General features: G+C 34.4%; 1 protein-coding gene across 2 annotated transcripts in view; it reads left to right on the top strand.

Annotated features, from left to right (window-relative positions):
- The window catches only part of LOC136026451 (integrator complex subunit 2-like), a 77,660-nt gene that overhangs the window by 48,247 nt on the left and 13,986 nt on the right, over positions 1–15,427 (top strand). For both annotated transcript variants that reach the window (XM_065703047.1, XM_065703048.1), the window contains 4 exons: positions 257–405; positions 4,668–5,041; positions 5,657–5,800; positions 13,720–13,872. In XM_065703047.1, the coding sequence (XP_065559119.1) occupies positions 257–405; positions 4,668–5,041; positions 5,657–5,800; positions 13,720–13,872 (820 nt within the window). The remainder of the gene's footprint in view (positions 1–256; positions 406–4,667; positions 5,042–5,656; positions 5,801–13,719; positions 13,873–15,427) is intronic.

Below are 15,427 nucleotides of genomic sequence, written 5' to 3'. Positions count from 1 at the left end.
CATTATCTTTTCGGTATAAGTGTCCTGTAGCTCGAAGATTTCCAATTTATTTGTTCTCGCCAAACAAGAGGCAATGACGACGTTTGTTTTATTCTTATCTTAAATAAAGATTTGCTGGCCCAAAATGTTGGGTAATATTTTTTATAACTCCTCATATTTTGACGCCTTAATTACTCGGCTTTTATGCTAACAATTGATAAACACATAATAAGTTGATCGAAATTGACTAAGAATTATTTTGCTTCCTTTCTTGTAGGTGATCACATCCCATGCTACCAAGATCCCAGTTACAGCTGATTTGAACGCCACTTTGACAAGTCATTTGCCTGTGAATTGCATTTACCAACTGCTGAAAAGTCGGTCTTTTACCAAACACCGTGTGTCGATTAAACCCTGGATTTACAAGCAAGAATTTTTTTCTCTTCTTCTTTATTTTCTTCTTTTTTTCTTTCATTGCCTGTACTTTACTATTATTTCTTGTTCTCTTTTTATGACTACTAAAAAAAATTATTTAAGCTACTTCTATCCTGCGTAGGATCAAATCGCCTTCCATATGTTTTCCTTCTATAAACCCGGTACTCTTATTCTAGGTGCTATTATTGTTTAAGTTCAAAAAACTTTTAATACAAGTTCATTGATGAATCAAATGCAGTTAATTCGTAAATTAATTTACTGTACTAAAATACTTACAAAATAATTACGATACAAAGAATAAACACCACAGAAGCTAGCTTGTAAGAGATGAATTTAGATACAACTAAAACACCAAGGGAGAGAGGAAAAAGAGTAAAATATATTGGAGAATGCAAGAAAAGAGTTGGAAATTGATAAACAGGAGAACGGGAGAAAATACTTAAAAACACAAAAAAATAAAAGGGAAGAAAACTAGAAGATCGTGATGATAGTCTCAATAAATATGTAAAATAAACATCGAAAGAAAAATGTATCTTGATATTGCCTGGGTTGAGGTTCTAAAGGAAAATAAAACATACCCCTTGGCAAAATTTAGAGCCATGGAGGATGTACCTTGGAGGCACTTAAAAAGGACATGATAAATGTCTTAGTTGCTACTTTTCATTACGATAAGAAACAGTATAGTGAAACTGAATAATAGTGAGTGAAGTGTTCTCAAAGCGCTTGTCTTTCTGTGCCCCCTTTATGCGTTACTACACTATTCATCCGATTGCCAAGAAAGACACTACTGCGAAGGTTTTAAGTATAAGGGGGGACTGGCCGCGGAGAACCTACTGCGAAGGAATTCTCCTCCGAGGGCAAGTCTTCCACAAGGGAGAATTTACCTTGAATTTCTATTCTTTCAAACTATCAGCAAAGGACGAGGGGTAGACTAGTACAAATTAAATTGAATTTTATATCAAAAGCCAAAAGTTGCACAACCAGGAAGGAAAAGGAAAAAAGTGAAAAATGAAAGAAATTAGTGTAGGAGAAGAACAAGGAGTTTGCTCCGTTGCGGCAAACCCCAATGCCGTGAAACAAAAATAATAAAATAAAGTTATCCTGTCATCGAAAACTAAAAACAATATTCTTTTGAGTTTTTTTTAATTTATTTAGAAGAGGTTCGCTTTATAGATTTTTAAATCTACTATTTAATTAAGTTCATTTGCTGTGTTTGTTTGTTTTATCTCCCTATTTGATGATTCACTGAAAGGAGTGTATATGCTCCAAAACAAGGTGGAGAAATGCCTTAGCCAAGAGTAGTGACAATTATATTAGTATCACCAGCATACTTCCTTAGAGACTCAATATCATAATGTTAAAGTGATTATTGAGTATAATATTCCTTAAGTTGACGAAGGCTTTTAAGAAATACAAGCAGTTTTTTTGTTCTGTAAGGTAATCAGTCGGGTAGGCTGATCTTGTAAATATCAACCGTAGGATAGAGACCAGGAAGGCCAAAATGTGATTGCCTGATACAATTTCGAACATGTTAGAGAGGAAGAAGCAGAAGTTTATTGCTTTCATCCTAAACAAAACAAAATACATTTTTTACCCTAACGACAAGATCAAAGATAACAAAGTGTAGGAAAGTTTGGTTGTAGTGTTAGAAAATATGACGTCTTTAACTCTATGCAGGCTGCCCTAAAAATGTAGAACGTAGTTAATTTTTTATAGAAAGAACGAAAGAATTTCCTTGGAAAATATGCCTCATTGACTTGATTAATAATGGCATTACAAAGTAAGAAATAAATCCTTGAAGGAAAGTTGGGCGTGTGATATGGATGCTAAAAATTAGTTACGTTCGTACTTTTATAGTTTTGAGAGTATAGAAGTCGTTTATTGTTAAGGGGTAGGATGTCTGCGGTATTTACCTTACATATTTATAATTTAATGTGCTCATCTGAGATACAATCAAAAGCAAAAACGAACTCCGCTTTAAGAAATTTTGGGTAAACTGAGAATTGACTCATAATAAGCACCAAATTATTGTGAAAAGTTTATTCTTTACACTTTCTTGCAAAAGGAGGCCCTCCACAAGACCTTTGATGAGCACACGCGCAATATCATTCTGTAATAAACATAAACTGAACTAGATCTACGTTGCATGGGCAACGTGAGGTGTTGCGCCAACCTTTGTTCGGATTCGCCGAGTAAAGTTTTGCGAGAGCAACACTTTGGTTTTGTTTCCTCACTTCGATTAAACGGTGAAGTTGTTAATCTATAAGGATCTTAAAATAAACAATATGTGCACCAACTTGCAAAAGTAGCAAACCCCTCATTGCAACTAGCAAAATCTGCAAACCCCTCATCGCTGAAGATGATTGTAGCCTAACAGCCGCTTATTACTTAAGCGGCATGCCTTATCACTGGAACCAAATTGGTCTTACCATCAAATACACCGGAAACAAATAATAGGTACACCAACTAGTAAAAGTTGCGAACCCCTGATTGCCATAGATGATTATGAGCTAAACAGCCGATTGTTGCTTAAAACTCCCCTATATGTCTCACAATTGGTATCGGCCTATTTTTGGTTTCAGTGTGTACCTTACTACTGTAGTTGTCAACCCCTTTAAACTCTCAAACTGATATATCTCATGAAGGAATTTTTCGACCAGAAAATGGATACTTTAATCAGCACATAAAGAGCTATCGACTGCCGTCGAAAAAAAAAATTCTATCTGTCTTAGTTGAAAAGTTGAATTTTTTGCTGTAGGCCAAGTTTCTAACGTCATCATTTAGAAAATAGCGAAGGATAAACTCTTATTTCTTTAGCAATAAGAGGATTTTTAAAGTTTAAGAGACATATCTGATATCATTTCTGTATCGGTATATCTGTATATCTGTATCTGTATTCTATTTTTGGTTTCAGTGTGTACCTTACTACTGAAGGTGTCAATCCCTTTAAACATTCAAACTGGTATATCTCATGAAGGAATTTTCTACCAAAAAATGGATGGCATATACTTTGATGAGCTTATCAAGAGCTATCGACTGCCGTCGAAAAAAAATATAAATCTGTCTCAGTTTAAAAGTTCACATTTTGCCACAGGCCAAGTTTCTAACGTCGTAACCTAGAAAGGAGCAAACGAAAAACTCTAATTTCTTTAGCAGACAGAGAACTTTTAAAGTTTAAGATGTACATCTGACACCATTTTTTACCGCAATCCCAAGTGCAAAAAACCGAATGCTGAAACTTAGCTGAAATTACGAATAGAAATGGGTGAAATTACGAACAGAAACACAAGCAAAAACCATCCTTTTTGGCCCTAGGCAAGAGGTTCACGAAGCTTTCTAAAATACAAAGTCATATTCATCAATCCGGCCTAAGGTCCATACTTTTTGTAAAAACCGCAAAGGTTAGACCCTTATCACTTTCTAGGAATAAGCTGAAATCGGGGTGCTAGGAACAAAAAAAACACGACAAAACCAAAGTTGCTCTCGCAACACAATGAATCTTTACTCTTCTTATACAGTTGGGTCTCTACAAAACCTATGACGCAAATATGATGGAATTTTAGAGAGTTTCGCAAATTTTTATTTTCAAATTTTTCTTTGTTGTTGTTTTGTTACATACATAATACGAAAAGTTCCGATTACTGAATACTGTGAGCAGCGAAGGAGCTGAATTAATCATTTAGTTAGATACAACAAGAAATTAAACAATAAAACCCAGCGTTAACAATTGGAGAGCCAATAAATGAATGAGGAATTCAGGGAAGGGATTGTATTTAATTGTTTTTGATATTGGGACTGGTGGGAAAAAGTTGTATATCTTCTATTGACACAATGGATAGAGGGAAAAGAAGAATTGTGGAAGCGACTGATGGGGTACGCCAAGTCAGAGGAAGGATCAGCTGTGTGTTAAAAACATTAGTTTGTTTGAGAATTTTGAATGCATATTTTAGCAAAAAGCTAATGTATCTCAATTCTTTTAAAGGTCTTAGGTCCGACTATTTGAGGTAATTATCGTTTGAAATTTTTCTTGGTTAAGGACGGTTCCTAATTGTCTTGTATTTTCTACTCTATCCTACCGCTATTTACTGTACAACTCGGTGTTAATATAGTATTCTTGTTTCAGTGATAAAAATATTATCATTGAAACATTTTCGTTTATGTAATGAGCCATGAAACATTCAAACATGTAATGAACATTCACATGCAAGCAAAATTGCTCGATTTTTTTTTATATTATTGATCTTTTGTTGTAGGCAAATTTTGAGTTGTCATATGCCATTGCATCCAACTGTACCGGCTTTAATTGAACAGTACATATCTTCAATGTTAACATTGGTGAACAAGCCTGGAGTGCCTCCGCTAGAAGTTGTAAACGAGCCATTGGATGAGAAAGAAATATCAGCTGTTTTAACTTCAGATAGAAGTTCAATTGCCCGAAAGGATGATATTACTCCACAGCTGCTTTTGCTTTATTATTTGCTGTATTATGAGGATTTGCGTCTTCAGAATGTGAAGGCCCATTTACAATTGGGTCTTAAAGTAAAGGCCTATAGTCGAGCTTTTGTTTTGGATTTACCTATTAAATATTTAGTTTTGGTAGCGGAGAAGAATCAACATGTTTACTCAGGTAACTGAACATATATATATATATATATATATATATATATATATATATATATATATATATATATATATATATATATATATATATATATATATATATATATATATATATATATATATATATATATATATATATATATATATATATATATACTTTTCAACTCAGCTGGCTCTTGTTGGCGGCCTTTATTTCCCTTGGCATGATGCTCGGCCCTTTGGCTATCGTGATTTAAATATGTTTTAGAAGCCCATTTCAGAAAATACTTATAATTAGGCAGAATTTTTTTTTTGCTTTTTTAATCCTTACCTGGGCCTCGAGTCACAACTGAACTTTTTTGCAATATTTTTATGGACTTTAATATGTCTAGACAATATTTCCTTTTCTATGAAAAAACATCTATCTGGAGAAGGCTTGAACAGATTTAAATTCCTTTCGCTTTGTCCTTCATTTCTATTATTTAGAAGTTTTAATTAATATTTTTGGTATTTTGGTTGGTGTATTAAAAAACTTCAATGGGAGTTGCAACTGAAAAAAAAAAACATTTCTTCTCTATTTTTTGTGAATTAGGAGCAATTTATTGCCTTGCAAACCACTGTCAGTCAGTTTATGTCTTCTTAGGTTTATTTCCAACTCTGCTGCGGTTGTTAACGTCCCAGTTCCCACAGCTTTGTATTGTTGAAGATTGGCTGGGTAACTCTTCAAATCTCTTCTTGGAAACTCCTACCGTATCTACTGGATGCAACGGAGGCAACATTAGAAAAGGTTAGTAACTTTAAAGATCATATGAATTTGTGCTAAACTGATTCTTAGCTTAAAATTGTCTGGTATATTTAAACGTTATATTCTAAATTAAACAAAAATTATATATATACATATACATATATATATATATATATATATATATATATATATATATATATATATATATATATATATATATATATATATATATATTGGTGGGGCGCTTTGCGCCCCCTAAGCCCCCCCCCCCCCCCCGCGCGCGTAAGTCGTTACGCGCCATATTAGCTACGCGCCATTGTAGTTGTGTCCCTGTGTCCCACCTGTGAATAGAGGTAGATATATATATATATATATATATATATATATATATATATATATATATATATATATACATATATATATGTTTTTAACTACGTAAAACATGCGAATATACAACATTCTTCGCTGTCCCATTGTCTATGCATATAAATAGATTGTCAGGTTTACTGACTCTTGAACATGCAATATATAATTGTCCATGGGAAAAACAATCCGTATTCAGATCTATACCTCATTATTCTAATGATATGTCCCTGTCGTCATTTATATTCCCTGTGTCCCGGTCGTCATTTGTGTCCCGGTGTCCCTGTTTGTAATTTCTCTTTGATTGTCCCGGTCGTCATTTATATTCCCTGTGTCCCGGTGTCCCGGTGTCCCGGTCGTCATTTGTGTTCCGGTGTCCCGGTCTGTAATTTCTATTCGAACAATCCCTGTGTCCCGGTCGTCATTTCTATATCCCGCCTGTGCCCCCGGCGTCCCCGTTGTAGTTGTGTCCCTGTGTCCCGGTCGTCATTTATATTCCCTGTGTCCCGGTCGTGATTTGTGTCCGGGTGTCCCAGTCTGTAATTTCTCTTTGAGGTTCTCGGTCGTCATTTATATTCCCTGTGTCCCGGTCGTCATTTGTGTCCCGGTGTCCCGGTATGTAATTTCATCAGTTGACAAACAACTTCATGACGCATACAGCTCAATCCTTAAAATGACGTCAGTCGACAAACATAACGTCAGTCGACATACAAACATGACGTCACTCGACACACACACAGACAACTTATTTTTATATAAATATACATATATATATATATATATATATATATATATATATATATATATATATATATATATATATATATATATATATATATATATATATATATATGTATATATATATATATATATATATATATATATATATATATATATATATATATATATATATATATATATATATATATATATATGTATATATATATATATATGTATATATATATGTATATATATATATATATATATATATATATATATATATATATATATACATATATATATATATATATTTATATATATATATATACATATATATATATATATATTTATATATATATATATATATATATATATATATATATATATATATATATATATATATATATATATATATATATATATATATATATATATATATATATATATATATATATATATGTATGTATGTATATATATATATATACATATATATACATATATATATATATATATAAATTGGTATAATAACACTGTCTGGTGTGAAAAACGATCTAGATATATATATATATATATATGTATATATATATATATATATATGTATGTATATATATATATATATATATATATATATATATATATATATATATATATATATATATATATATATATATATATATATATTTGTTTTTCTTGAAAACGGCACAGTATTTTTGTTGTTGGAAAATTGGTATAATAACACTGTCTGGTGTGAAAAACGATCTAGATAGGTGTTTACTTTAAGAAAATTTGTTTCCCCCTCCCAGTGCCCTTAATATGTTTTTTCATAATTCATCTACTCATTGAAATTAAAGATCCAACCGCTAGAAATGACTGTCAACCTCGAGGTTCACAGTTGGTTTCACGTGAATACTAGCCACGTCATTAATATTCTTAAATCTTAATTTTAGAAAAAAAAAATACATTTTTCACATAAATGACATCTCATACAGGTTTATTGCCATTCTGGTTTCCTTTAGAAGTGTATAAATACCTGCTCAGTACAGTGCTTAGCTTGTTGGAATTAATTCGAAGGTTGCGGGTTCGACTGGTACGAAAGTCGAATTTTTCTGTGGAGTTTTTTTTTTTTCTATAGTCGAATTTTCTAACATTTTTTATATGGATGATTACACAAACAGTTGCATTAGTTTTGTAATAAATTTTTCTGAAGATGATTTTCTCTTCTAAATATTTCAAAAAAATTGCAATATTATTTGATAGTTGATTTGTCGGTATAAGTATCCAAAAATGTTAGCAGAACAAATTAAAATGAAACTAAATTTCTTAAAAACTATCTTTCTTTTTACTGAGCGAAGCTTGGTCCCGTGGCAGCTGTTGTTGTTTGAACTTGATGTGTAGCTTGTTAGCGCAACTATTTCATTGTTCCCAGAATACTCCTTTTCCTCGCATTCTCTTCGAAAGAGCTGAAATGTGTAATGAATATCCAACTCATAGGGGCGGAGTGAAAAGCCAATCTTTCTGTATATGAGCTTTTTAGGGAATAAAAAGTCCAATAGACTAAGAATCCACAAGACTTAAGATTCCACATTATTCAAAAGATTGACTTGTAGATATACGATGAAGACCAGTTCATTTTTTTTGTTATTATTATTAGAAGCGGGACTAAGTTTTATTTTACTATATTATTGTTAATTTTTCCACTTTTTGTAAAAATATTGACCTTGGCCTGTCAAGACGTCTCTTTTTTAATAAATGACGCCTGTGATTTTTAAGTGAAGACACGAGATCAGCCTTGTTGAACTTTTCTCTAGCAAGTACCTGTGCTAATCCTGGCTTAGGCAACCAGGTTTCAGTTGAAGATATAGTTTCCAATTCAAGGTCTGTGTCTCGTTTTTGTTCCTTAGCCTAGAATGTCCCATCCTTGTAATGATTGCTACAGAAAATGTGGAACTGGGTCATTCCAGTGTTCTAAGTGAATGCATGGTTGCACCCAGCTTGTGCTGGCATCACAAAAAGTAGTCGCCTAAAAAACCCTAAATGGTTATGCGTACAGTGCCGATCAACAATGGTCGTAAATGACGAGATTATTACCAACGATAACCAACCTGAAGTGATCCAACCACCCGAGGTTAAAAAGCCTCACCTTATTTCTATTGAAGAAAATTCAACTAATTCCAAGGATAATCAACTGGAAGTGATCATTCCAATTAGTATTGTTAATTCCCCATCCATACCTCGTGTTTCGAATAATGATAAAAATAGTTCCCCTGGATCGATTGATTCTGCAAAAATTACCACCTACCATCAACCCCAAATTACCCCACAAATTTCTTGCTCCAGTAAAGATGAAGTCACATGCAATGCAAAAAAGGCTAGTGTGTTTGAGCCCCATACCTGTGAAGATTGCCTAAAAAAAAGATGCAGAAATCGTCAATCTCTAGAAACGGATTATTAATCTCGAATTTCTTTATGATAGCATGTCTGATCTTTACGAGCACCAGAATAGTAATCTCTTCAAGGACAAAGAAATCAAATTGTTAAAAGTCGGTTTTCAGCTCGCAATTGTTGAAGCTTTACATACTTTAAATTCCCCTACACAGCCCAGAATTCCTCATTTAGCTGATACTTCCGCAAATATTCATTACCAAAATTCTTCGGTTCATCAAGCAAGGGCTAGTGAACTTCCTTCGTCTGAATTTTCTCAAGGGATTAAAAAGGTTACGCAACCTAATCATACTGACCTCGCTTCAACCGAAGATAATTTATTGTTAAAATCCAATGTTAACGACACATCTTTGAAAAGTGACAATGCAGTTGAACTGACAAGCGGAAATTCTTACACAATGCAATCAAATATTCAAAAAAATGAGCTTAATGATTTTACGCGTAATAAACCTAATGTGTGTTTTAACTTCTTAGACAGTAGATGCATTTCTAATAATTGTAAATATTTACACATTTGTAAATTCTTTGTTTTTAGCCGTTGTACAAATAATCTGTGTAAATACCCCCATGTTGATATTTGTAAAAAGTTTTCAAGTGGAAGGTGCTTTGGCTGTACAAAAGCTCATATTGAATCGCCAATTAAAGGTCGTAGTAGGCTCCACAAAACTGGGCTGCCCAGAAGCCACCTTAATCCTGCTAAATCTACTAAGCATTTTAAGTCGTGTAATTTTGCTCATGTATCATCAGACGCAGGGGGTAGGTTTAAAACCCAACCTTTTTTAGGGCAGCGTCGAAGGCACTCACGACCCCCTCCTCCCCTTGGTCAGGTTCCTGTCGACTTTCATTCTTATCCCCCTGCATTCTCAGATCAACAATTAATAAACCCTTCCCGATTACATACTCACCCCCCTTACCCCTTGTTATCTCCTCTCCCTCTCCGTATACAGAAGTCATATTTCCTTCCCCCTTACAGTATGCTGCCCCATACCCTCCCTACTCCGCCGCAAACCAGCAATTTCTTGACGGACATGAATCACTATTCCCACCCAGCCCCCCTTTCCCAGCACCTTACGAAACCCCAGCCCATTCGTTTTATCCCTCGTGCCTACCCTGTAAACGTGACTCAGGTCTGAGACTTTTTCCGTCCAATAATTGTCATATAATAAGTCCTTGTGCTTCGTCCATATCCTTGCCCGTCCCCCCACATCCAAATCCCCAAAGCAAATCCTTCTCTTACCCCTCTTCTCCGAAGCATAATAAAATTAAATTAAAACCCTACCCCCCAGGAAATTCTCAAACCCATCAAGTTTCCCTGTCGCGATTCCCCAATCGGTTTGTTTTTCCTAAGCTTTTAGTTACTAATGCTGAAAGTCTAAATTTTGAAAAGCTTACTGAACTCGAGGTGGTTTCAGAATCACATTTGATAGATATTATAGCTGTTACTGAAGTTCAATCCCATGACCCAGGGTCCCTACACCTGACAAATTATTCAGAGTTTATTAAACTCCGTCCTTCAGACCACCCACTCGGGAAAAAAGGTGGCGGAGTTCTGTTTTTTACTAAGAGTCACCTTTACCCAAAGGTTATTCAAGTCCCTAACTTATCCGAGTATGATGAAATCCTCTGGCTAAGTGTTAGACCAAAAGTACTCCCTCGTCCATTTAGTATTATTGTAATAGCTGTTTTCTATTACTCCCCAAATCAAAATATCGAGTCAAAACGTAATTTTATCCAGCAATTACAGGCAAGTGCTGATTTTGTTATTTCTAAGTACCCCAATGCTGGCCTTTTTTTAGTTGGCGATGCCAATGACCTTAAAATGTTTTCCTTTTGTGCTTCACTTAAAGTAAAGCAAATTGTTAAAACACCGACGACTCGGGGAAATACCTCTCTTGATGTTATTTTAACTAATATGTATAATTTTTACACCCCTGCCTCAACTTTGCCCCCATTAGGTGGGAGTTATCATTTTTCCATTCTTTTGTCCCCCTCCTCAACTTTTAAGCATAGTTTCTCAAAGACTTATAGCACTTACCGCCCCCTTCAAAATTCTGGTCTTCTTTCTTTTGGTATGTGGCTGAGTACAGAAGATTGGTTCGACATTTATAGCTTACAAAACCTTGATGAGAAAACAGCCACGTTTCCTAAAAAGCTAATTGATAAATATCAAATTTGTTTCCCAGAAAAAAGGTTTAAAAGGTGCTCAAGTGACAAACCCTTTATTAATCAAACAATAAAAACACTAATTAGTTCCAAATTGAAGCTGTTTAAGAATGGTAAACTCGATCAAGCCAATATATTAAGAAAATCAATTAAAAGAGAAATTCGTAAATTGGCACGATCATACTACAAAAATAAGATCGAAGAATTGTTCACTAATAAGCCAAAAAACTGGTATTCCGAGGTTAAAAAGCTATTTAGCAGGAGTCTTGACCAGCTTAATTTCAACTTACCAGAGCCCCCTGATGTTACTGCAAATAGTCTAAATAAATTTGTCGCTTCCATTGTCCAGAGCCTTCCAGCATTGCCAATCCAATTATCAACAGGAGCCCCATCCCCTCTTTTCCCGACTGTTTCCCCGTCTGAGATTGAAAGAAGAATTGATAAACTAAGAAAGACAAGTGTTTGTCCTTTGGATATCCCATTTCCTCTCATTAGTGGATTCAGTGACTTCCTTTTAAAGCTCTTGTCTGTTCTTTTTAACGAAATTACTAAGTCTGGGCAAACTCCAACAATTTGGAAACAGGGTTTTATTACCCCTTTGAAAAAGAAAAACGGAAAGCCTGGCTTTGATGGCGTTCGACCTATTACGCTTACTCCTATTTTTTCAAAATTGTATGAAGGATTCCTTGCAGATTTGCTAAAGGAAAAAATCCTACCTCTTACTGACCTGAAACAATTTGGAAACCTAAAATCAACTTCTACTTCCCACTACCTCGTTTCTCTTATTGACCACATCGGGAAAATCCTCGAAAAACCTAATTCCTGGCTAAACTTAATTTCTACTGACCTTCAGAAAGCCTTTGACCTTGTTAACCACAATATTTTAATTGAGAAACTAGAAAGCGAGTTCAATATCGATCCCTTACTGGTAAAATTGGTTGCCTCCTTTTTAACAAATAGATCACAGGTGGTTAAATACCAGAACCATTACTCAAATTCTCTCCCTATCTACAATGGCATACCCCAAGGAACTCTCCTAGGCCCCCTCCTTTTTTCAGTCATGGTTAACAGCCTTGCGAAGGAAGTTCCTGACCGTTGGAAATTTGTTGATGACCTAACGATTGTTGAAAGTTGCTTCAGAAATTTACTAAGTGACCCTATGAGTATTCTCAATGAAATTGGAAGTGAGGCTTTGGACCTAGATATGACCGTAAACCCCTCTAAGTCCATGATAATGCCGATTTGTTTCCTCAAATCCTCGCCCTGTTTTCTTAATCCTATCCCTCCTGAAATTTATGCATCCTCGGTTAAATTACTTGGAGTCACAATTTCTTCAAATTTAAAGTGGGATATCCACGTTAAAGATATCATCCATAAAGCTAATGCGTCTATCGCCCTCCTTAAGCTCCTAAATAAATATAGCGTCCCCCCTTCTCACTCCTTAAGGTTGTACACGTCTTTTGTCCGTCCGCATCTTGAATATGCTTGTCCAGTTTGGCACCCTGGCATCTCCCGTGAAGAATCAGACAAAATTGAGTCAATCCAAAAAAGAGCCTTGCGAATAATTTTCAAAGAAGGCAAGGTGCCTTACTCTCTGCTCCTAAAAAAAGCTAGTTTGGAAACCCTTGAGCGAAGGAGGTCGTCTTTGTGCCTCCGTTTTTCAAAAAATGCAATAACGAACCCTCGGACGGCAAGTATTTTCCCCAAACGTCACTCACCATCCAGATTACGACAGCCTCGAGCTGTTTCTGAGCCTATCCCAGTTTTGTCTCCCATTCGCTGCGTTACTTCCAGATATGAAAAAACCTTTGTCCCCTTCATCACAGAAAAAATAAATAAAATAGCCAACTAGTTTCTCCCCCCCCCCCTTCTTTTTTTGTGGGGTGCTTTAGGTCGTTACACTAATTTGCTTGCCTCCCGCTGTTTTGGTTTAGTTTCCCTTTTAATTCATATGTGTTTTTCGTGTGTTTTATGCTTCGTTCTTTTTTTTGTGAGTTTTTGGACTTTTTTTTAGTGTCCCTTTTAATTTGTAGATATATATGTTTATTTCTTGTTCATTTCTGTGCTATTATAATTTTTTGTCCCCTTTCCTTTTTTTTCTGACTTATATATTTTTTTATTTATTTTTTTGACTCATAATTTGATTATTTATTATTATTAGCTTTGTGTTTTTTGCTTTGTTTGTTTTATTAGTCGACTCCAAAGTCCGAATTTGGCCCTTTGAGGGCTTGTGATAGTGATTTTTTTGAAATAAATATCTTATCTTATTTTAGCCTTTGGAACATTGCCTAATTCATCTGACAGATTAACGAGGATTCTCAAGCGGCTAGCCCAAGCTTCTGTTGATCAATTATGGACTCAGTCAGCTGTACTTGTCGAAAATATTAAAAAGCTGCTAGACGCAGGTGTCCCTACAAGCGTACAAAGTAAGTTCACAGCTTTAAAAGGAGAAATGGTTCTTATCTTGTGGGAGAGTATAGTCAAGTTTTTCTACCGGTGTTTAAGGGTGTATCCAGGATTTTTGTTGAGGGGGGGGGAGGGACAAAATCATTTTTTATTAAACGCTTAAATAAGTTTGTTCAAATGTATTTTGTTACTTTTTTTAGTAGTCGGACAAAATGAGGGGATAGAGGTTCAAACCGAGTAATCGACTCCCTTCCTGGATAGGGCCTTGCCGGTGTTGCTGGGTGGATGAGTTCAAGTCTCTTTGAATTAATTAAAATAAAAAGAGCACTTGGGAATATTGTATTTAAAAAAATATCCACTCAACTACAATAAAGACGTAAGATGCAGGCTAGTTAGCACCGCAAGTTTAAAAACGTAAATTCCACTGGTCCAATACCTGTGTACCTAGGAATCACTTCTTAATTCAATGTTTAAAAGGCTTATTTTTGGTATAACTGGATATGTATTAGGGTGTGAGCCTTCAGGGCCCACATTTACCCCAACCCTCCCATAAAAAATCTTGTTCTATAATTTCTCATAATTCCTTATATTTAGCATTTTCTTGGATGATCTTTTCGAATTTGCTATCCTTCTCTTAAACTCCTGAACTCAATTCTTGTCACGTATAAGCTTGGCTATAATTGCAGTTTGCTTTGCTGTTATTCTAAGCAATCACCTGATGCGTTTTATCACTACAAAAACAAGGAGACATAATAACTAAAGAATGGCATTTATGTTATTTAATAAGCTTTGATGACATTTTGATAAGTTATATGACATGATAGCTGTTTGTGGTGAGAAATCCAAGTTGTGTTTTTTTTAGACTTTCAATTGCCAGGGAAACTTAAAGATTTTTTTCAGCAGCGTCTGTTAGCAGCTATATTTTTTTTTATTTCTATATATCTATATATATATTCCTTATATATTTCTATATATATCGTTAACTTTCTTCCAAATCGACATCGAAAGCCTTAGATTGCAACAAATAATTATCTCATTATCAGAAGAAGTTTGTTGAATAATCACTTTGTAAGCTTCTTTGATCGAAAGCTTCCAAATCGAAAGTCTTCTCTAAGCTTTCAAATCGAAAACTTTATGATTGCAGCAAGCAAAATAGTAATTACCTCATTATCAGAAGAATAATTACTGTGTGTAATAATTGTGTGTCGTAGTAAAGTCGTAATAATTGTGTGTGTGTAATAAAGTGTGTCGAATAATTACTTTGTAAGCTTCTAATGAAACTGTGTTAATACTTTAAAAGTCCCAAAAAATAAAAATTGTTTGATGTTTATTAAATTTGTGTTGAAATAATTCTACTAGGCTGGCTGCTTTCCAATTTTATTTATAACCGAGCATTTACATTTTGACTCTGTGACAACAAAAAGTTAATTGAAATTTTGACATTAAATACTTGTCGTCTGGAGCAACTGAGCAAAATTATTTTCATGCTGTCAATGGCATCAATATTACTGGTATTGCAACCTTTTAACAATAAAATAAATGGTAGTTGTGGCTAATATCGAAACTGCTTCGCTC

Source organism: Artemia franciscana, chromosome 4, assembly GCF_032884065.1.
Source record: "Artemia franciscana chromosome 4, ASM3288406v1, whole genome shotgun sequence".
NCBI classification, from domain to species: domain Eukaryota; kingdom Metazoa; phylum Arthropoda; class Branchiopoda; order Anostraca; family Artemiidae; genus Artemia; species Artemia franciscana.
The sequence above is the reverse complement of the archived record's forward strand: the minus strand, read 5'-3'. Positions and strand labels throughout refer to the sequence as shown.